Genomic DNA, 23,994 nt, shown 5'->3' with positions numbered 1-23,994 from the left:
TACCGTCCTGCCAAGTGAGTGTACAACGAAAACCTGTAATTGTTTTACATGATGGTAGGATTGCTGGTGTCTTTTGTCTGTCTCATGAACATGCAAGATTTCAGGTACGTCTTGCTACTTCTACTTACACTTAGGTCACACTACACATACATGTACAAGTATATATATATACACCCCTCTGGGTATTCTTCTATTTTCTTTCTAGTCCCTGTTCTTGTTTATTTCCTCTTATTTCCATGGGGAAGTGGAACAGAATTCTTCCTCCGCAAGCCATGCGTGTTGTAAGAATCAACTAAAATGCCGGGAGCAAGGGGCTAGTAACCCTTTCTCCCGTATAAATTACTAAATTTAAAAGAGAAACTTTCATTTTTCTTTTTGGGTCACCCTGCCTTTTGGGATACAGCCAATATATTGAAAGAAAGAAAGAAGTCTTCACTAAGATAAGATTTTATGTGAGAGAGTGTCCTCCTCCATAGGGAAGTGGAACAGAATTCTTCCTCTGTAAGCCATGCGTGTTGTAAGAGGGAACTAAAATGCCAGGAGCAAGGGGCTAGTAACCTCTTCTGTATATGTTACTAAATGTGAAAGGAGAAACTTCTGTTTTTCCTTTTGGGCCGCCCCGCCTCGTTGGGATACAGCCGGTGTATTGAAAGAAGAGTGTGTCCTCTGACCCCATAATGCTCTAGTTTTAGGTGCATGGTAAGATAAGATAAGATTTTGTTCGGATTTTTAACCCCGGAGGGTTAGCCACCCAGGATAACCCAAGAAAGTCAGTGCGTCATCGAGGTCTACTGTATCAAATGCTTTACGTAGGTCTATGAAGAGCCCCAGAGGATATTCATTTTTTTCAGTTGCTGTATATAGTAATTCGAGCATCTGAATAATTGATCATTTGTGCTTTTATTCAGGTCTAAACCCAAACTGGCAAAGGTTCAGTATATTATGGGATAGGAGGTAGGAGTAGATTTGTTTATGGATTATTTTTTCGAAGATTTCAGAGAGCAAAGGAGAGTTAGATGTTATTCTGTAGTTATTTAGCTCTGTATATATAGTTATACGTATAGTACTTTGAGGTGTCCCGTGCTGTCTTGAGTATGGATGGCAAGGGTCACCCTGATCCTCAAAAGAGTCAATCCTACAGAACTAAGTAACTAAAGATCAATATATAATTTGCCTTTGTTCTCTAAAGTCTTCAAAAAAATAATACATAAACAAATCTACTCCTGCCTCCTATCCCATAACATACTGAACCCCTGTCACTTTGGGTTTAGGCTGAATAAAAGCACAAGTTAGATACTGGTCTGTTTTACCTCATGTTAATAATAGAGTAAATGAACTTAATTACGAACTACTCTCAAAAATCTTCGGAAAATTAATTCATAAACGAATCTACTCCTACCTCATCTCCCAAAACATACTCAACCCCTGCCAATTTGGATTCAGGCTAATGATGCTATTATACTAATGATGCTATTATACACATGCTAGAACATATACATGTATACACTGCAATAGAAAAAAAAGAAGTCCCACTGGTTATCATAAATTGAGGTTATCATAGATTGATTGTATCATAAATTGTACTACCTCATACATTAACCCTTTGGGGGTCGACAGGTCCTCTCAGAGACTTGTTCTCAGGGTCGGCCAAATTTCAAAAAAAAAAAATATTTATTTTTTCTTATGAGAAGATAGAGAATCTTTTCCCGATCATAATGGCACCAAAAGTATGAAATTTGATGGAAAACTTACGGAATTATGCTCTCGCGAAGTTAGCGGTCTCGACGATGTTTAAGCATCAGCGATTTTGCCCACTTTGAGCCCTATTTTCGGCCAATTCCAGTGTACTAGTCGACAAAAATCATAATTATTTCGCTAGAACTCCATTTTTTCCATCAAATGAGTACAAGAAACCACCCATTTACCGATTTCAACTATCCAATACAGTGGTCAGAATTTAGCAATTTTGCCTTTTCACACAAATTTCAAAAGATGCCAATTTCCAAATAGGGTCCAGAATAAACAAGAAAGACATTCCTGGCACTAAAATAACAAGTTCTCTGTTCGTTAGTCACATCCCCAGGCCCCTCTTATATTTCTTTGGCTTTCCACTTTGAATTTTTATTCTTACAAAAAAAAAAAATAAGATTTACTGTTATGCAGACTACTGCATTAGTGTAGAAATGGTATAAATAATATCAGCGCACTTGTGAAAGAATATTAGACTCACCAGTTGATGTGTATTGGATGCTTGGCATGATTTGTTTACTTTTGAAATTTGGTAAAAATCGAATATTTCTGCTACTTTGAGCTCAATTTCAAGGTACTTTTCATTGTAAAACCAGTCAAAATCATCTCAATTTCTGTAATATGTCTTCCATTCTATAAAATGAGACCAAGAAAACTAGAATACAACAATAAATACCATACGAAAATACAGTGCAAATTCGCTGTTTTAATCCAAAAACACGGTCAAAGTTTTTTTTCTCATTACGCACTGTGTGCTGCAGGATTTTTTTATACTGTGCACACTGACCACATAGACCCATTCTTTCATATGTAGGCCTACCAGCTTTCTCTCACTAGATTTGAGGGCATTAGAATTTAGGCGTACTAGTATATCAAAAACCCTGAGTCGTAAGACGTACTAGTACGTCCGAAACCTCCAAAGGGCTAATAATAGAGTAAAATATAGAATATTTGTATTTTACCACTGTAAAAGAACTAATTACGAACTTAAAAATGTAAGATTGTATCATAAATTGTACTACCTCAGATGCTCGAATTACTATATACGTACTGTACAGCAACTGAAAAAATGAATGTCCTCTGGGGCTCTTCACAAACCTATGGAAAGCATTTGATACAGTAGATCACTAAAACTAAAACTATATAACTATCAGGGGCTACTACAAGTGCTATATAATTGTCAGTGACTACTACAAGTACAGTGGATGCTCAGTTAACGGCCGCATTGGCTAATGGCAAAATCAGTTAGCGGCACTTTTTGCATCAAAATATTGGCTAGGCTAACGCCCAAGAACTTGATTAAGGGCATTCGTCCCAAACGTGTCCACGCGGCCTGAGCCACGGCCACCCGTCCACTCCATGTAGTGTGCCATTGTTTACAAGCCAGTGAGGATGATTCCACGCATACATGTGATATATTTTGTATTATTCCATTGTTGTTAGTGCTTGTAACTGCTAAATATACCACCATGGGCCCAAAGAAAGCTTCTAGTGCCAGCCCTGTGGTAAAGAAGGAAAGAAGCACAAGCGAATTAAAAAAAAAAAAACTCGTAGCAAAGTACCAAAGTGGAGGAGGAAGAGAGAGGAGAATGTGCCTTCTGCAGTGATTCAGTGATTCTACGATACGTACGATACTAAAGCAGCAGGTATCGATAAAGGCTATAGTGCCAGCCAGTGATAAAGTGTAGAATTAACAGTGTAGCAAATAAGTTAAGCGAGTAAGCGACAGAAAAACGATATGAAAGTAACTCTCCAATGTTGTTGGATGTGTATAGAACCGCTGAACATATGCCGCCCTGCTACGTATCTTCCACCACCCTAAACCTCTGCCAGCATCTCCTCCATCGAACTAATTAAACAAACATCTCCTCCAAGGTAAGTGTAAATATAAGTGTGAGTATAAAAGTAAATTTTTTTTTTTTCAACCAACCGGCTGTATCCCACCAAGGCGGGGTGACCCAAAAAGAAAAATGAAAGTTTCTCTTTTTAAATTTAGTAATTTATACAGGAGAAGGGGTTACTAGCCCCTTGCTCCTGGCATTTTAGTCGCCTCTTACAACACGCATGGCTTACGGAGGAAGAATTCTGTTCCACTTCCCCATGGAGATAAAAGTAAATGTAAGTGTAAATATAAAAGGACCCCAATGGAAATACGTAAGTCACTCTGACTTTTTTGGGTTATCCTAGGTACTTTACACACATGGTGCTATGTAAGATAATCTACGTACATAACTATTTGTGTACACCTGAATAAACTTATTTATAAATTACAATGTAAATATTTCTTTATTTATAAATTAAAATGTAAATATTTCTTATTTACAAATTACGTACATTAAGTGTGATAGTGGTGGTGGGTTCTGCTGCCGCCTCACCTCCACCATTTCTTATTTATAAATTACGTACATTAAGTGTCTAGTGGTGGGGGTTCTGCTGCCGCCTCACCTCCACCACCACTATGTATGGCGTCTCTCAGTGGCCATTATAAACCCAACAACAACACTTCCACCACTTACTCCTCACATACATTATAACATATTTTATTCATGTTAGAATATATATCATGTTTCTATGTTATTATAAATAATAGTGTTTATTATGTCATATTAGATGAATTGTGATAGATAAATAAGCCATAGAGATGATAATAGCATCATATTGAAGCATAATAAACTCGCCTTCCTCTCCCCTCCAACCTGTCTGCCATACACCAACAAGAGTCAAGGTAAGTGTGATGTTAAATATTCATTTATCCATTTTATTATTGCTTTATATTTATTTGTCATTGTTTTCTGTATTTATATTTAATCTTTAAAAAAAATGTTTTTTGCTAATAATTTTGGCTGTCTCAAACAATCAAGAAAACTGTTCTTATGACCAAGAAAATGACCTCATAAGAAATTAATTTGGTGAGCAGGACAATAACCTTGTATGCAGGACAATGACCTTGTGAGCAGAACAGTGACCATGTTTACCTGGAGAGAGCTCTGGGGTTCAACACCCCCGTAGCCCGGTCTGTGACCAGGCCTCATGGTGGATCATGGCCTGATCAACCAGGTTGATACTGCTGGCTGCACGCAATCCAACATATGAACTACAGCCCAGCTGGTCAGGTACTGACTTTAGGTGCCTGTCCAGTCTGCTTGAAGACACCCAGGGGTTTATTGGTAATCTCCCTTATGTATGCTGGGAGGCAGTTGAACAGACTTGGGCCCCTGACACTTATTGTGTTGTCTCTTAACGTGCTAGTGACACCCCTGCTTTTCATTGGGGGGATGTTGCATCATCTGCCGAGTCTTTTGCTTTCGTAGGGAGTGATTTTCGTGTGCAAGTTTGGTACTAATCCCTCTAGAATTTTCCGAGTGTATATAATTATGTATCTCTCTTGCCTGTGTTCTAGGGAGTACAGGTTCAGGAACTTCAAGCGCTCCCAGTAATTGAGGTGTTTTATCTCCGTTATGCGCGCCGTGAAGGTTCTCTGTACATTTTCTAGGTCAGCAATTTCACCTGCCTTGAAAGGTGCTGTTAGTGTGCAGCAATATTCCAGCCTAGATAGAACTAGTGACCTGAAGAGTGTCATGTGAGCAGGACAATAACCTTGTAAGCAGGACAATGACCATGCGAGCATGACAAGGACCTTGTGAGCAGGACAATGACCTTGTGAGCAAAAAATACTGACCTTGTGAGCAAAGACAGAGATGCATCTCTCAGTATGTTCTTCATATTCGACAGCATCCTACTGTCCACTGTCTTTACGAACCAAGTGGTCACGACGGCTCACCTCACAAGAATAAACATGTTGGTCGCTGCTCACAGAAAGAAAATAACTAAGTCACCCAGGAGAAATAAACATGGCATGCTTTGTAACCAGTTAGTGATGGAGGTTTGAGCCTTCACCCAGTAATCCAACTGGTGTGGGTCGCATCCTGGGGACAAAATTACTGTATTTCACAACTTATGATTTGTTTTATTTCAATGGTTCAGCATCGGATATAACTGGGAGAGCTACAGCCCACCCCACACCCCAAAATAAAAAAAGGCACAATACCGTGACTGGAACGATACACAAATAACCCGCCCCAGTCACTGACCATCAGTTTATAGGATGCAGGGTGGTTTCTGGAGACATTTTATGGAAAAAAATGCGTCTAATAAGCCGCAAAATGCAGAAACCCAAGTTGCAGGAAATGCTCTACATAACAAGGGATTTTCTATACACATAGTAGTATGTCACTGATGTCAGTTATGGTCTGTATACCTTGTACAGTTAGTCCTTGACTTACAAACATATTGAGAATCTTGTGTATCATATCATTACAGGAGGCCCTCCATATTCACAAGGGTTGGGGATCAAGAACCTCGCGAATCTTGAAAATTCGCAAATGCTTGGTGCATAAATATGATGTAGGGAAATATAATAATACTGTAGTGCTCGCTAATGTTTTGATGCGCAAATATATTGCAGCGAAATACAATAATAGCATTTACTTAGCCTAACAACATTGCTTCCTTAACCTACCGAACCATGAACAATCATAAAACACATGAAAACTTCATAAAATATTGTATATACAGTACAGGAAGGCCCCACTTATACGGCGGGTTAGGTTCCAGGCTACCGCCGTAAAGCGGAAACCGCCGTAAAGTGGAACACCCTTTTATTTTCCTTGTAAATGCATATAAATGCTAGATAACGTATTTACACTGACATATATTAAATTAGCAATAGAACTAAGCATTAAAAAAAACAATGAAAAGTAAAATTACACACAGTACATTTATTACATAACTTTAATTACTTAATATGAATGTGTGAGAGGTGAGTGGCAATGTAGTTATTGAATCAAATCAGGAGATGGCAGACCATCATCCTCTAATTCTTCAACTAATTTGATTCGTTTTGGAGACTTGTGTGAGGCTTTTGAAGGGGTGTATGTTGATGTTGAAGGCTGTTGAAGGCTAGCTGTTGATGTTGAAGGCTGTTGATGTTGAAGGTTGGCATGATATTTTCTTAAAGTAGGAAAGCATTGAACTTTGCCTCATGGATTTTTTTTTCCTTTCCCTTAAAATTTCTTTATAGCATGTAACATCATGGGAAAGGGTTGCATTCACTTTTGAACTTCGTTCAAAATTTGGATCAATCTTCTCAAAAATTGCCATTGTTATTTCTATATGGTTGATAGCTTCTTCCAAATCCTGGGTTTTCATTTCTTTAATGGTAACAGGACTATCATCAGGATGGATCTCCTCTTCATGAAATTTCTTTCTTTGCTCTTCAATCAGAAGAAGGTCTTGGTCTGTCAGAACCTCATCATGAGAGAGAAGCAATTCTTCCACATCCTCAGGCTCCACTTCCAGTTCTAATTCCCTTGCCATATCAACAACGTTTACACACACTTCCCCCACTGGATTCGCAAAACCTTCAAAATCATCCATAAGTTCAGGAATCAGATTCTTCCAAACACCTTTGAGTGTAGTTTCATTAACTTCATTCCATGCATCTCTAATATTTTTAATGCCATCCAAAATTGTGAAACCTTTCCAAAAGGTTTTTAATTTATTTTCTTTAGGCCCAGGCATTTTATCACTGTCTAGGAAATTTACAGCCTTAATGAAAGTTCTTCTTAGGTAATAAGATTTAAAGGCTGCAATTACACCTTGGTCCATCGGCTGCAGTAATGAAGTTGTGTTTGGAGGTATAAAAGCAACATTTATCTCCCTGTACATACCATGTAGAGCTGTAGGGTGGGCAGGGGCATTGTCTAAAACAAGTAAAACATTAAAAGGAATTTTCTTTTCCTTGCAGTAAGCCTCAACTGTAGGCTTAAAATAGTCCGTGAACCAACTTATGAAAAGATTGGCAGTCATCCAAGCTTTCGAATTAGATTTATAATAAACTGGAAGGCTGCCTTTTGCATAGTTCTTTAGGGCCCTAGGATTCTCTGAGTGATAAATCATCATAGGTTTTAACTTGCAGTCACCAGCTGCATTAGCTCCTAGCAAGAGTGTTAGCCTGTCTTTTGCAGCTTTGAAGCCAGGCATTGACTTCTCTTCCTTAGCAATAAATGTCCTAGATGGCATCTTCTTCCAAAATAATGCAGTCTCATCCACATTAAAAATCTGTTGCTTGGTATATCCACCACATTCTATTATCTCGGCTAGTTCAAGTGGATAATTTTCTGCAGCTAAATTGTCAGCGCTTGCAGCTTCACCCTGCACTCTGATGTTGTGAAGTTGACTTCTTTCCTTAAACCTATTAAACCAGCCTCTGCTAGCTGAGAATTTATCTTCAGCAGCTTCCTCCCCTCTCTCAGCCTTCATAGAATTGAAGAGACTTAGGGCTTTGGACTGGATAATGGCTCTGCTTAAAGGCACCTTGTGACTAGTCTGATCATCAATCCACACCATTAAAAGTTTTTCCATGTCAGCAATAAGGTTATCACGTTTTCTTATAACTTTAGTGGTCACTGGTGTAGCACTTTTAACTTCCTGCAACACTTTCTCCTTATTGTTCACAACTGTACTAACTGTTTGACGAGCCAAACCAAGCTTACGTGCTATCTCAGCCATTGACATACCTTGTTCACTAAGTTTAATCATTTCTAACTTGGCACTTAAAGTAAGAGGCTTACGACTCTTCTTTTTATCACAACTAAGCTTAGATGCCATCGTCAACGAGAGCCAATTAGTTAACGAAGAGCAAACGAGAGATAACGAGATACACCGCGCTCAGACAGCGTAAACAAACTGAACAGGTTGTGGACGATCACTCGGTCAGGCGTTTGTGAAACTTTTACCTTACAATATTTTTATTATTATTATTATAATAATTAAATCACGAAACAAATACTCTTACACTGTGTACAAGTTAGTACAGAATTATAGCTATAAAGTGAAGGCATACGAAAGGAATATTTTTCTACAGTTATCCCTAGTAACAGGTGACGGGCTAGAGAAAACGTAATTCTTCCGACACTTCTACAAACCGTTTGGTAAACATCTCGTATATATTTGTATAAAATTTTATACTGTGGGTGCATGTATCATGTTTGTGTGTTACATAATGTGTTTCTTATATAATTTTGAAAAAAATATCATAGATAGATTAAGGGAAATGTCTATATTAATGTAATATGCGACATTAATGCGCCCAAGAGATTATTATTATTACTATTATTATTACTATTATTACTATTATTATTATTATTATTATTATTATTATTATTATTATTATTGCATCAAGAGTAGAGAGACTCTTAGTGATTTTAATGTGTACCTACATGAAAGCAGTGTGTAAGTTTATTTAGGTACAGGTATACATAAGTATAATTATCAGAGTATATATAAATTATGAAATAACTTTTAAAAACATTTGAAATTTTGGAGTTTCCAGACAAAATGGAGAGACTTAGTGCTTACTGAGCTCATGGAGAATGTAAACAAACAGGGTGGGGCACGGTGACCGTATTAGAAAGTCAGGTGGGGGGAGCCGTATAGCGAGTTTTGGTCATAATTTGAAATGTCCGTATTAGCGGAACGCCGTAAAGTGAAACGCCGTAAAGCGGGGCCTTCCTGTACATGTTATGATTGGGCGGCTGGGCATTTGCGAATATTTGAAGCTCGTGAAAGTGGAGGGCTAGCTGTATTGTGTATAATATCATTATTATACACAATACAGAAAGTCCCCAATGTGTTCTAAGTTGAAGACTTCCTCTATAATGAATATTATAGACAATACACGAGATTCTCGAGGTGTTTTTAAGTCAAGGATTTACTGTACATGAACTTGCAGAAATAAAGATTATTATTATTATTATTATTATTATTATTATTATCTGTCATGCTAAACAATTCTTACAACCAAAACACTCGCTCATTCTTTATTTTCAAGCACCAACATGATCAAAAGTTTAGAATTGCACCAACAGTAGAAACATCACTGTTAAAGGCACAGGAAGGTGCTCCTTGACTTACGATGGGATTATGTTCTAACGAACCCATCGTAAGTTGAAAATGTCATAGGAGAATATAAATATGATATGCTAAATAAATAACAAATTAATAACTACTGTCATTCAATCAGTAAATAAACAAATAATTACTGTAACTAACTAAATACAGCCTCTCCTCACTTAGTGACATACTCCTTTACCGATGCCTCGGACTTACAATGGGCTCTCTGACCAGTATTCATACCTAAATAATGTATATTAGAGCTGATTTCCTCTCTTCTGTTTATTACAATATACAGTACACTGCTGTATTGGTTGACACAAACCCACTACCATTATAATATGCTCCTCACTTAGCGACGAATTTGTTTAATGATGTGGTCTCATGAATGGAACTCCATCGTTAAGTGAGGAGAGGCTGTACCAGTATTAAAAAGTAAATGAATGAATACAAGTTACCTTCATGTTGGGTAATTATCTTAAGTTTCATCTCCAAAGTAATTGCTGCTACACCATCGTAAAGTTGAACTCTCGTAAGTCAAACTGTTGTAAAGTCAAAATATTGTAAATTGAACCCAAAATGCTCTGCATGACTATGGGCTTCCTGCTTGCACACCTAAATGTCACCCATCACTGTACAAGCACTGTATCATGTCACCCATCATTGTACAAGCACTGTATCATGTCACCCATCATTGTACAAGCACTGTATCATGTCACCCATCACTGTACAAGCACTGTATCATGTCACCCATCATTGTACAAGCACTGTATCATGTCAACCATCATTGTACAAGCACTGTATCATGTCACCCATCATTGTACAAGCACTATCATGTCACCCATCACTGTACAATCACTATCATGTAACCCATAATTGTACAAGCACTATCATGTCAACCATAACTGTACAAGCACTGTATCATGTCAATCATCATTGTACAAGCACTGTGTACACATTGTATCATGTCAACCATCACTGTACACACATTGTATCATGTCAACCATCACTATACAAACATTGTATCATGTCACCCATCACTGTACAAACATTGTATCATGTCAACCATCACTGTACATTGTATCATGTCACCCATCATTGTACAAGCACTATATCATGTCACCCATCACTGTACAAACATTGTATCATGTCAACCATCACTGTAAAAGCACTGTCTCATGTCAGCCATCATTATACATTGTATCATGTCACCCATTATTGAACAAGCACTGTATCATGTCACCCATCACTGTACATGCACTGTATCATGTCAACCATCACTGTACACACATTGCATCATGTCAACCATCACTGTACACACATTGTATCATATCACCCATCACTTTACAAACATTGTATTATGTCACCCATCACTGTACAAACATTATATGTCAACCATCACTGTACATTGTATCATGTCACCCATCTCTGCACAAACATTGTATCATGTCACCCATCACTGTACAAACATTATATCATGTCAACCATCTCTGTACAAACATTGTATCATGTCACCCATCACTGTACATTGTATCATGTCACCCATAAACCATACCCCCGGCCGGGATTGAACCTGCGGTCATAGAGTCTCAAAACTCCAGCCCGTCGCGTTAGCCACTAGACCTAGGCTAGCTGGTCTAGTGGCTAACGCGACGGGCTGGAGTTTTGAGACTCTATGACCGTGGGTTCAATCCCAGCCGGGGGTATGGTTTGTTTGCAATCGTGTCATTACGATTTCTTGAGTCATGTCACCCATCACTGCACATTGTATCATGTCACCCATCACTGTACAAACATTGTATTAAGCTGAAATAAATATTTAACTTTGTCTGTGCCCGGTTAGTGGTGTAGGTTTGAACCTTCATCCGGTAATCATGGTACAGTCTGTGACCAGTTAGTGGTGGAGGTGTGACCAGTTAGTGGTGGAGGTGTGACCAGTTAGGTCATTCATAATTACTCACCCCATGTACAGCAGTTTGAATGCCTATCAGGTTCATTTGTTCAGGAGTTTCAAATTCTTCAACGCCTTCACAGAGACATACTCATGGGGCAGCTCCTGAACTATCTCCTGGGCCCCCTGCGGCATGTTCCCGGTGCCCATGAAGATGAACATCAGAGAACCAATGGATTTCGGCATCATGCCCAGCGAAATTTCATAGCCAGTGTCACGAATTGACTGTCTTGCCATCTCTGTGTTGCAGTAATTATGGGCAGGTCCAATGTGCTGTAGGAATCAACTGATTCAATTTTTACTGATTATACTAATTATTTGTATTATTATAGCAGTTACTGATAATAAGACTGACAGAACTTATTGTCAGTACAGTACTGCCAGTAGAGTATTGCCCATCGTGGAGTGGTATTTCTAATGGCATACCATGAAGGGTGTGTGATGCCCAAGTGCTAGGAACATACCATGAAGGGTGTGTGATGCCCAAGTGCTAGGAACATACCATGAAGGGTGTGTGATGCCCAAGTGCTAGGAACATACCATGAAGGGTGTGTGATGCCCAAGTGCTAGGAACATACCATGAAGGGTGTGTGATGCCCAAGTGCTAGGAACATACCATGAAGGGTGTGTGATGCCCAAGTGCTAGGAACATACCATGAAGTGTGTGTGATACCCAAGTAGTAGCATACCATGAAGGGTGTGTGATGCCCAAGTATTAGGAGACAAAGACCAAGTCCATTAAGAATGTTGATCATGCAAGCAACTCCAGTATACTTGCCGAACGCCACCACATGCTGGCCTTGCCTGTCACACATACGCTCATAGTCCAGCAACCGGATGTTCTGAAAACACAAAATACTGTGAATTTCTCAGCTCACACACTGAGGTCCGGGGGTTGATTCGTGGTATGGGCGAAAACAGTAGGTCGTGTTTCCTTAAGACACCTGCTGTCACTGTTCACCTAGCAGTAAGTGACCAGTGTGGGTGGCATCCTGGGGGACAAGATTGAATGACCACAATGGAAATATGTAAGACAGACAATCCTCGATGACCCACTGACTTTCTTGGGTTATCCTGGGTGGCTAACTCTCCCTACCCTGGGTTATCCTGGCTGGCTAACTCTCCCTACCTTGGGTTATCCTGGGTGGCTAACTCTCCCTACCCTGGGTTATCCTGGGTGGCTAACTCTCCCTATGCTGGGTTATCCTGGGTGGCTAACACTCCCTACCCTGGGTTATCCTGGGTGGCTAACACTCCCTACCCTGGGTTATCCTGGGTGGCAAACACTCCCTACCCTGGATAGCTAACTCTCCTTACCCTGGATTATCCTGGCTGGCTAACACTCCCTACCCTGGGTTATCCTGGGTGGCTAACTCTCCCTACCCTGGGTTATCCTGGGTAGCTAACACTCCCTACCCTGGGTTATCCTGGGTAGCTAACTCTCCTTACCCTGGATTATCCTGGCTGGCTAACACTCCCTATCCTGGGTTATCCTGGGTGGCTAACCCTCCCCACCCCAGGTTATCCTGGGTGGCTAACCCTCCCCACCCCAGGTTATCCTGGGTTGCTAACCCTCCCCAGGTAAAAAATGCTAACAAATATTACCTGATCTTACGTTCTCTAAAATAGCATCAAGGAGAGACATGTTGGCTTCCTGAGCTTTAATAGTGAGAGAGAAGAAACAGTATGTTCTGTTGGGTATAAGCTGATCAGTGGGTACCTGCTTCACCCCTATGATCACCGGTGCTTCTGATAGGTCCTCTTGTATCTTGGCTCCCACATTCTGATAGACCTGTAATGATAAGACTACAGTAGTCTCCTTATATCCATGAGGGATATGTTCCAAGACCTACCCTGGATGCCCAAAACCACAGATAGTACCCAACCATATGCACATACAGTGGTACCCCGAGTTTTGAACAGCTCCCAACTCGACCAATTATGTAAGTGTATTATTGCCCGTGCCTTTGTAAGTGTATTTTTGGGGTCTGAAACTGACTAATCTAATTTACATTATTCCTTATGGGAACAAATTCATTCGGTAATGGCACTTGAATAGCCTTCTGGAACGAAGAAAGTTTGAAACTCAGGGTACGACTAAGTTGTTTCTCACTTACATACATACCTATGATGAAGTTTAATTGATAAATTACACACAGTAAGTGGAGAATCATCACTTTTTTACTAATGGGAAGCACTTGATGGCTTGTCTTAGTCTCTGAACAACTGCCACCATCACTACTGTCGTGTCTTAGTCTCTGAACAACTGCCACCATCACTACTGTCATGTCTTAGTCTCTGAACAACTGCCACCATCACTAGTCATGTCTTAGTCTCTGAACAACTGCCACCATCACTACTGTCATGTCTTAGACTCTGAACAACTGCCACCATCACTACTGTCATGTCTTGCCAACATTATTAAGCAAAATTAAGGATATGTTCAGGCCACAGTAAACCGTGGATAACCGAAACTGTAGAAACCGAATCTCTGCATATGCGGGTTCTACTGTACATAAACATATGAATATAAGAATGAAGGAGCACTGCAGCAGGCCTACTGGCCAATGGAAATAAGTCACTTTGACTTTTTTAGGTTATCCCAGGTTCTTTACACATATGCTGCTAAGTATACCTGGAGATAGTTCCAGGGGTCAATGCTCTCGTGGCCTGTTCTGTGACCAGGCCTCATGGTGGACCAGGGCCTGATCAACCAGGCTGTTATTACTAGCTGCACGCAGTCCAATGTACCAACCACAGCCTGGCTGGTCAGGTACTGATTTTAGGTGCCTGTTCAGTGCCTGCTTGAAGACAACCAGGGGTCTTGAAGACAGCCAGGGGTCTTGAAGACAGCCAGGGGTCTTGAAGACAACCAGGGGTCTTGAAGACAACCAGGGGTCTATTGGTAATCCCCCTTATGTATGCTGGGAGGCAGTTGAACAGTCTTGTATGATAATCTATGTAACTGTATTTGTGTATACCTGAATAATTATTTACAATGTGTAATTACAATTTTGGTTTGCTAAGTACAAAGAAAGTCACTATCATGCTGGGGCATATCGGACAGACTAATCCTAGTACATAATAACTACTTAAATCTGGACAATTTTCAGCCTATTTTTAAGTTCACCTATAATGCTACCTTCAAACATTGTATGCTAATTTGTGTAACTGTATTTATGTGTACTTGTAAGTAAATAAACTTACAGTAGTGTGGAGATTAACTAGGACAACTTAGGCACGGTGCCCCATGTCCTGGTGGTAACAGGTGGTTTCACACAGTGAGGGTCCAGGTTTGATTCCCAGCCAAGGTTGAAACATTGGACGTGTTTCTTTACACCAGTTGTCTATGTTCACCCATCAGTTAAATGGGTACCTGTGTGTTAGTGGACTGGTGTGGGTGGCATCCTGGGTGTTAGTGGACTGGTGTGGGTGGCATCCTGTGTGTTAGTGGACTGGTGTGGGTGGCATCCTGTGTGTTAGTGGACTGGTGTGGGTGGCATCCTGTGTGTTAGTGGACTGGTGTGGGTGGCATCCTGTGTGTTAGTGGACTGGTGTGGGTGGCATCCTGGGTGTTAGTGGACTGGTGTGGGTGGCATCCTGTGTTAGTGGACTGGTGTGGGTGGCATCCTGGGTGTTAGTGGACTGGTGTGGGTGGCATCCTGGGTGTTAGTGGACTGGTGTGGGTGGCATCCTGTGTGTTAGTGGACTGGTGTGGGTGGCATCCTGTGTGTTAGTGGACTGGTGTGGGTGGCATCCTGGGTGTTAGTGGACTGGTGTGGGTGGCATCCTGGGTGTTAGTGGACTGGTGTGGGTGGCATCCTGGGTGTTAGTAGACTGGTGTGGGTGGCATCCTGGGTGTTAGTGGACTGGTGTGGGTGGCATCCTGTGTGTTAGTGGACTGGTGTGGGTGGCATCCTGGGTGTTAGTGGACTGGTGTGGGTGGCATCCTGTGTGTTAGTGGACTGGTGTGGGTGGCATCCTGGGTGTTAGTGGACTGGTGTGGGTGGCATCCTGTGTGTTAGTGGACTGGTGTGGGTGGCATCCTGGGTGTTAGTGGACTGGTGTGGGTGGCATCCTGTGTGTTAGTGGACTGGTGTGGGTGGCATCCTGGGTGTTAGTGGACTGGTGTGGGTGGCATCCTGTGTGTTAGTGGACTGGTGTGGGTGGCATCCTGGGTGTTAGTGGACTGGTGTGGGTGGCATCCTGTGTGTTAGTGGACTGGTGTGGGTGGCATCCTGGGGGACAGTCTCTTGAAAACTTTGTGTTATCCTGGTGGATAATTTATATATATGATAATTATATTTACATGTACATGTACTAAATAATTATATTTACATGTACCTGTACTAAATAATTATATTTACCTGTACTAAATAATTATATAACAAATTAACCTTGATATATGGAGTAAAATTTAGGGCATAAATGATCACAGCAGCAACATCGAGGTAACAACCTTGATGTTGTACAACCTTGATAATAAACCAGTTATAACTAAATAAACCAGTGATAATAAACCAACTATAACAATAAATAAACCAATTATAACAATAAACCAGCTATAACAATAAATAAACCAGCTATAACAATAAACCAGCTATAACAATAAACCAGCTATAACAATAAACCAGTTGTAACAATAAACCAGTTCTAACAAACCAGCTAAACCAGCAGCAACAGCCTGGTTGATCAGGCGCTGATCCACCAGGAGGCCTGGTCACAGACCGGGCCGCGGGGGCGTTGACCCCCGAAACTCTCTCCAGGTAAACTCCAGTTATAACAAATAAACCAGTTATAAGAAATAAACCAGCCGACCTAGAAAATGTACAGAGAACTTTCACGGCGCGCATAACGGAGATAAAACACCTCAATTATTGGGAGCGCTTGAGGTTCCTAAACCTGTATTCCCTGGAACGCAGGAGGGAGAGATACATGATTATATACACCTGGAAAATCCTAGAGGGACTAGTACCGAACTTGCACACGAAAATCACCCACTACGAAAGCAAAAGACTTGGCAGACGATGCACCATCCCCCCAATGAAAAGCAGGGGTGTCACTAGCACGTTAAGAGACCATACAATAAGTGTCAGGGGCCCGAGACTGTTCAACTGCCTCCCAGCACACATAAGGGGGATTACCAACAGACCCCTGGCAGTCTTCAAGCTGGCACTGGACAAGCACCTAAAGTCAGTTCCGGATCAGCCGGGCTGTGGCTCGTATGTTGGTTTGCGTGCAGCCAGCAGCAACAGCCTGGTTGATCAGGCTCTGATCCACCAGGAGGCCTGGTCTCAGACCGGGCCGCGGGGGCGTTGACCCCCGGAACTCTCTCCAGGTAAACTCCAGGTAATAAACCAGAGCTACCAATGCTCCTATGATGACCTAGTTACATGCAAAACTGCACTACCCAACATAGCACCCAGAATGACCAAAGATTACCAACAGTGAAACCTACAAATCGAACATAATAGATAAATAACAAAAAGGCACAATACCGTGACTGGAACGATACACAAATAACCCGCACATAAAAGACAGAAGCTTACGACTTTGTCAATGGTCCAAGTCGGACCGAAACGTCGTCGTAAGCTTCTGTCTTTTATGTGCGGGTTATTTGTGTATCGAACATAATAGAAATCAAAGGAAGACTGCCCACAAACCGAAAGCAACACCCCGCTGCCAGCCGAACAACGTAACCCTAAACTTTGTATAACTACTACTTCTTAACTACAACAATTCCTGTAGTATTATGAGGCGCAATCTAAGAGGAAACAGCACCAAGGCCAGCAAGAAAATGCCGAAAAATCAACTATTCAACAAGTGTAGTCAGGAGGACGCCGGCCCAGCAACCACCCCACTCACCACCACTCAAGGCGACACCACAACAATAACAACAAACATGGCTGCCACCAGCCCATCCTCCCCTCTCTTCCCCGGATTCAACCTACCAAGTAGTCTCTCAGGTATGACCAACGATCCAGATACCCTAAAGTCATACATCTCCAACTTAGTTATTGAAAATATGAATCTTCGAGAGACGCTAACAAAACAAGACACCAGGATGACACAACTCGAGAACAAAATCCTCAGTCTTGAACAAAAGTTAACAACACCAGGAATGACAAACTGTGACAAGACCATCCAGACAGTCACAGATAGCCATACCCAACAAATATCTCTTAATACAAAGGTTGAAGAAGCAGTAAAAGAATGGAAGAACAACTTAGATAACCAGTTCAGCAACTACTTTGCTCTCCAAGAAGATAAAACTGAACAAGATAAACTATCGGACGCAGTAATAGTTAACAGTCCACTTTTTCCCAGTGATATGAATCAAGCAAACAGTAAATAAATTACTCTGCAGATCATAAAGGACCAAACAAGTGTTATTGTACCAGAGTCTGAAATAAAAGAAGCCAGGTTACTAGGATCCCATGGAAGAAAGTGTTATGCTTAGATTCCACTCACATGACAGGAAAAAAGACTTAATTATTGCATCTATTAAAGTAAAGAAAGAGGTATACATAAACGAGTGTCTTACCAAAAAACGTCAGAACCTCCTGTATAGAGTCAGAAAACTTAAGCGGGAGAATAATGACGCAATACACCAATGCTTCACACGGGATGGGAAAATTCTTGTTAGGAAAACAAATGTAGGTCAACTGTACACAATCACGAACGAGAATGATCTATCACGATTTCTCAGGGATACTAATCTTACAGAGAATAACTAAACAATGTCCAACTTAAAAGCCTACGTAGTGTAGTGTATGTTTTGCTCCATTATTGTTCAAATTTCATTGTACAATCTCTTAGTATTTAAATAATCAACTACCTCATTTTGTGATTTTACTAGTAAGCATAAGTCACCTTATGTAATTTTCTTATTTACTATTGTTTGCTTAAACATTAGCTGAATTGATACTTTCTCTGTCCATATTACTACCTCATATTTTTTTAAATACTATCAATTGATATTACCTACTAAAATTAATAATTATCATTTTTACTATAATTTCAATTTACTCTTAACATTTTTGACATTTAATAACCATTACTTGTCTAATTACCTTTACCTGTTTTATACCACATTTACTATCTTAGAGTACTCTTAATTACCTTGTACTGCCATATAACCTCAAGTATAACTACCAGTGCAATATTGAATGAAATAAACATTACTTTTTGACTTTTTTTGTAATCATTATTACTTACTAAAATTTTATTAAACACCATATTTACTACCAGTCAATTTTACTTTTGTACATTAAACATTATTTTATACTTCCCATAACATTTTGTTGCCAAATTTTCAAGTTTGCATATTCAACTCCAACCTTTATATTATCCTTTGTACCTGTCTACCATCTTACTATCATATTATAACCAAGACATTACCACTATTCATTGTTCTTACCTGTCCATTTAATTTTTTTACCACTACTTGTTTTTTTAGTCACTTTTTATTGTGTGTGCAATTAGTGTATATTCCAATTACTTTTTTGCAAGTACCAAAACTATCTTTTGCTAGCTAGTACCAACTACCTCATTTTTTTTACTTTTTATTGTGCAATAAACTGCTCAACTTATTTAATATTACAAATCAGATCTTACTCCTAAACCAATATTATTTCATAGTGACTATCTGTCCATTTAACTTGTTTACCATTACTTAATTGTAGTCCCTTATATATTTTTTTGTCCTTTATTTTAGCTCTATATAACTACCTTAGATCATATATTCGCAATTGTTAAACTAATCAAGGTGCTATTCTCAGGTGCTAAAGTTAATAAGTTCACTATTTTGCCATTATACTCCAAAGCTCATTTATTTGATTACCACTTTATTGTTCACCACAACTTATATTAGTCCCTTTTATATTATAATTTTATATTATAATTTTATATTATAATTCTAACTTTAAAGAATTACCTTTAAAGTACTACCTACTATCATATTCCCAAGCTCCATTATTTGATCATCACTTTATTTGTTCACCACAAATTATTTTAGTCCCTTTTATATTGTCTCCCTTATTTTAGCTTTAAAAAACTACCTTAGCTCATTATTTTTTACATTTGTTAAATATTTTTTTAGCTTTAGAATATTTACTTTATTTTTTACTTAATTCTAACTATAGATTCACTACAAATCTTATGATTACAAGCATTGATCCTGATACCAACCTCTTATTTAATGACTTAACCCTTTAACTGTCGCAACCCCCAATCCTGAGGTGTCTCCTGGTGTCGCAGAATTTAAAAAAAAAAAATTATTTTTTCTTATGAAATGATAGAGAATCTTTTCCCGATTGTAATGACACCAAAAAAACGAAATTTGATGCAAAACTGACGGAATTATGCTCTCACGAAGTTAGCGACCTCGGCGCTGTTTACAAATCGGCGATTTCGCCCACTTTGAGCCCTATTTTCGGCTAATTCCATTGTTCCAGTCGCCCAAACTCATAGCTATTTCTTTAGAACTTCATTTTTTCTATCGACTGAGTACAAGAAACTGCCCATTTACTGATTTCAACTACCTAATAATGTGGTCAGAAATTTGCAATTTGGCCAATTTCACGAAAACTAAAAAATATGACAATTTCAAAATAAGGTCCAGAATGAACAATGCAGACATTCCAGGCTCTAAAATAACGTTTTCTTTGTTCATCAGTCACGTCTCCAGGCCCCTCTGATATTACTCTTGCTTTCTATTTTGAATTTTTATTCAAACAAAAAATATTAGACTTACTATTATGTAGACTACTGCAATGCTGTAATAACTGTATAAATAACATCAACCCATTCATGACTGCATATTAGAATGGCTAGTTGGACATTTATTGGACAATGGCATCATTTGTTTACTTTTGAACATTGGCAAAAATCAAACATTTCCCCTACTTTGAGCTCCATTTCTAGGTTCTTTTTATAGTAAAATCAATCAAAAACACCTCTATTTCTGTAATATGTTTTCCATTCTATCAAATGAGACCAAGAAAACGAGAATACAACCATAAATACTATACGAAAATAGACCACAAAGTCGGCATTTTAATTAAAAAAAACGGTCGGAGTTTTTTTTTTCTCATTATGCACTGCGTGGTCCAGGATTTTTTTATATGGTGCACACTGACCACACAGACCCATTCTCTCACATGTGGGCCTACCAGCTTTCTCCTGCTTGATTCGAAGCCGCTAGAATTTATGAGTATATATACGTCAAACACGGCACCTCGTAAAACGTATATATACGGCCGCGACAGTCAAAGGGTTAAATGATTCAAACAGTTACTGTAATTACTACACAGCAGAACAATCAAAGGCACTTCTCAGAGCCAACAACAACATAACTATCTTTATCTACAATATCAGATCTTTAAGCAAGCATTATGACCTCCTAGCATTACTAAATTCCTTGCATGCCAATATGTCCATCATTACACTAACTGAAACCTGGCTAAAGCCTGATACTACAGATGTCTATGCCATTCCTGGTTACACAGCCATACACAACTGTAGGCCAGACCAACAAGGGGGTGGCACAGGTATATACTACTCAGACCAACTAGAATGTATCACTAATACTTGCACAAGGGATGAACATGGGGAATATATAATAGCTAAATTCAAATCCAAATACCTACAAAAACCTCTCACAGTGATAAACATCTACAGAATTCCACAATCAAACATTAGCCAATTTAGTCAAAACCTAGGAAGTATGATAACTGATGCATGCATGAACAAAGATCACTTACTACTCTCAGGTGACTTCAATATAAATCTCCTACAAGACCAGGACCCACACGTTACTGAATTCACAAACACAATGAGTAACTGCATGTTGCTACCAACAGTAACAAAACCTACAAGAGTTACAGAGACTAGTGTTTCCCTACTTGACCACATCTGGACCAACACCATATCCCCTTTAAAATCAGGCATAATTACAGATAATACCACAGACCACTACCCTACTTTCCTCATAACAACTCTTGGTAAAATACCCCAAGACACTACTAAAGTCACCTTCAGACTTCACAATGAGGCAGCCATTAATAACTTCACAACAGCAGTAACAAACATTGACTGGCACACTGAGCTAGAAATCTATACAGATATTGACGAATGTTTTAATAATTTTCTAAAAAAGACCCAATACCTTTATAACAAGCACTGCCCTAAAAAAAACTAAACAGATGACAGCTAAGAGACTGAACAGTCCCTGGCTAACACCCAGCATTCTCAAATCCATAAATACAAAACACCAATATGAAAAACAGTACAGAATGGGTCACATAACCAGAGACCAAACAAAACGTTACTCGTCAATCCTAACCAGCCTGATAAGAAGGGCAAAAAAATTGTATTATGAGAACAGATTATCCAACTTACGAGGTGATATAAAAAAGACCTGGAAGACCCTATCAGAAATTCTGGGAACAAAAAAGATATCACGACATAGCGAAATAAAATTAACAAAATCAGATGAACCCCAACTCCCACCAGCAGAAACAGCAAACAGACTCAATGATTTCTTCTCCACTATAGGTCAAAACCTTGCCAATAATATCCCAAGCTCAGATACCCCACCCAATGACTACCTCACTGGCAACTACCCGAACACACTGTTCCTAGCTCCGACTAACCCATACGAAGTCTCCCTTATTATCAACGCACTGAAAAACAAGGCAGGAGATTTAAATACCTTACCACCCTTTATATACAAAAAAGCATCACAAGTACTATCACCAATCACTGCAACACACTTTAAAAAATCCATTGAATCCTCCACCTTCCCTACAGTTCTCAAAATACCAACAAGGGGAAATAACCTCCTTGACTTGGTTCTTGCCAGTAGGGAAACACTAATTAATAATCTTGAGGTTAATGATGAGCTTGGGGAAAGTGATCACAAATCACTCAGTTTTAATATATCATGGAATTCCCCTAATAATGGCAATCAAGTCTCCGTCCCTGACTTTCGCTTGGCTGATTTCATAGGACTGAAAAATTACTTAGGTGGGCTGAACTGGAATGACCTGACTAAGGGTCAGGTAGGTGGTGATGGTTGCCGATATGATGCTTTCCAGGGCATAGTTCTAGCTGCTCAGTCAAATTATGTTCCAAATAGGGAAATCAGATCAAACAAAAATGATCCTAAATGGATGAACAATAGATTAAAATATCTGATTGGTCAAAAGAGAGGCATATATAGGCAAATCAAAAGAGGAGAGGGGCAATTGAGAAATCGATATATTCAGTTAAAGAGAGAAATAAAAAAGGGAATTAGAAAAGCAAAAAGAGATTATGAGGTTAAAGTTGCAAGAGAATCGAAGACTAACCCAAAAGGATTCTTTCAGGTATACAGAAGTAAGATCAGGGACAAGATAGGCCCACTCAAAAGTTCCTCGGGTCAGCTCACTGACAGTGATAAGGAAATGTGTAGAATTTTTAACACATACTTCCTCTCAGTTTTTACACAGGAGGATACCAGCGATATTCCAGTAATGATAAATTATGTAGAACAGGACGATAATAAACTGTGCACTATTAGGGTCACAAGTGACATGGTCCTTAGGCAAATAGATAAATTAAAACCTAACAAATCCCCAGGCCCTGATGAACTGTATGCAAGGGTTCTAAAGGAATGTAAAGAGGAGCTTAGCACACCTTTGGCTAATCTTTTGAACATATCACTACAAACTGGCATGGTGCCAGATAAGTGGAAAATGGCAAATGTGATACCTATTTTCAAAACAGGTGACAGGTCCTTAGCTTCGAACTATAGACCAATAAGCCTAACCTCCATAGTGGGAAAATTTATGGAATCAATAATTGCCGAGGCAGTTCGTAGCCACCTTGAAAAGCATAAATTAATCAACGAATCTCAGCATGGTTTTACAAAGGGGCGTTCCTGCCTTACGAATTTATTAACTTTTTTCACTAAGGTATTTGAGGAGGTAGATCATGGTAATGAATATGATATTGTGTATATGGACTTCAGTAAGGCTTTTGACAGGGTCCCACATCAGAGACTATTGAGGAAAATTAAAGCACATGGAATAGGAGGAGAAATTTTTTCCTGGATAGAGGCATGGTTGACAAATAGGCAGCAGAGAGTTTGCATAAATGGGGAGAAATCAGAGTGGGGAAGCGTCACGAGCGGTGTTCCACAGGGGTCAGTGTTGGGCCCCCTGCTGTTCACAATCTACATAAACGACATAGATGAGGGCATAAAGAGCGACATCGGCAAGTTTGCCGATGACACCAAAATAGGCCGTCGAATTCATTCTGACGAGGACATTCGAGCACTCCAGGAAGATTTGAATAGA

General features: G+C 39.5%; 1 protein-coding gene across 14 annotated transcripts in view; it reads right to left on the bottom strand.

The window, feature by feature from the left end:
- Positions 1 to 23,994, bottom strand: part of LOC138855314 (tigger transposable element-derived protein 1-like) — a 30,850-nt gene that overhangs the window by 3,616 nt on the left and 3,240 nt on the right. For 3 of the 14 annotated variants that reach the window (XR_011394544.1, XR_011394541.1, XR_011394543.1), the window contains exons 2-3: positions 13,259 to 13,445; positions 12,343 to 12,495 (exon numbers count right to left, since the gene is read on the bottom strand). Coding sequence is in view for 1 of the 14 variants with exons in the window: in XM_070104039.1 (XP_069960140.1) it covers positions 6,709 to 8,418 (1,710 nt within the window). In the remaining 13 variants the exon portion in view is untranslated. Of the gene's footprint in view, positions 1 to 4,865; positions 10,245 to 11,663; positions 11,787 to 12,079; positions 12,496 to 13,258; positions 13,446 to 17,518; positions 17,544 to 18,197; positions 18,334 to 23,994 lie in introns of those variants that run through there. The other 11 variants (XR_011394533.1, XR_011394536.1, XR_011394535.1 and 8 more) reach the window with 10 other exon arrangements.

This window comes from Cherax quadricarinatus, chromosome 89 (assembly GCF_038502225.1).
Source record: "Cherax quadricarinatus isolate ZL_2023a chromosome 89, ASM3850222v1, whole genome shotgun sequence".
In the NCBI taxonomy this organism is placed as follows: domain Eukaryota; kingdom Metazoa; phylum Arthropoda; class Malacostraca; order Decapoda; family Parastacidae; genus Cherax; species Cherax quadricarinatus.
Note: the sequence above shows the minus strand (reverse complement) of the source record. Positions and strands in the feature narration are given on the sequence as shown.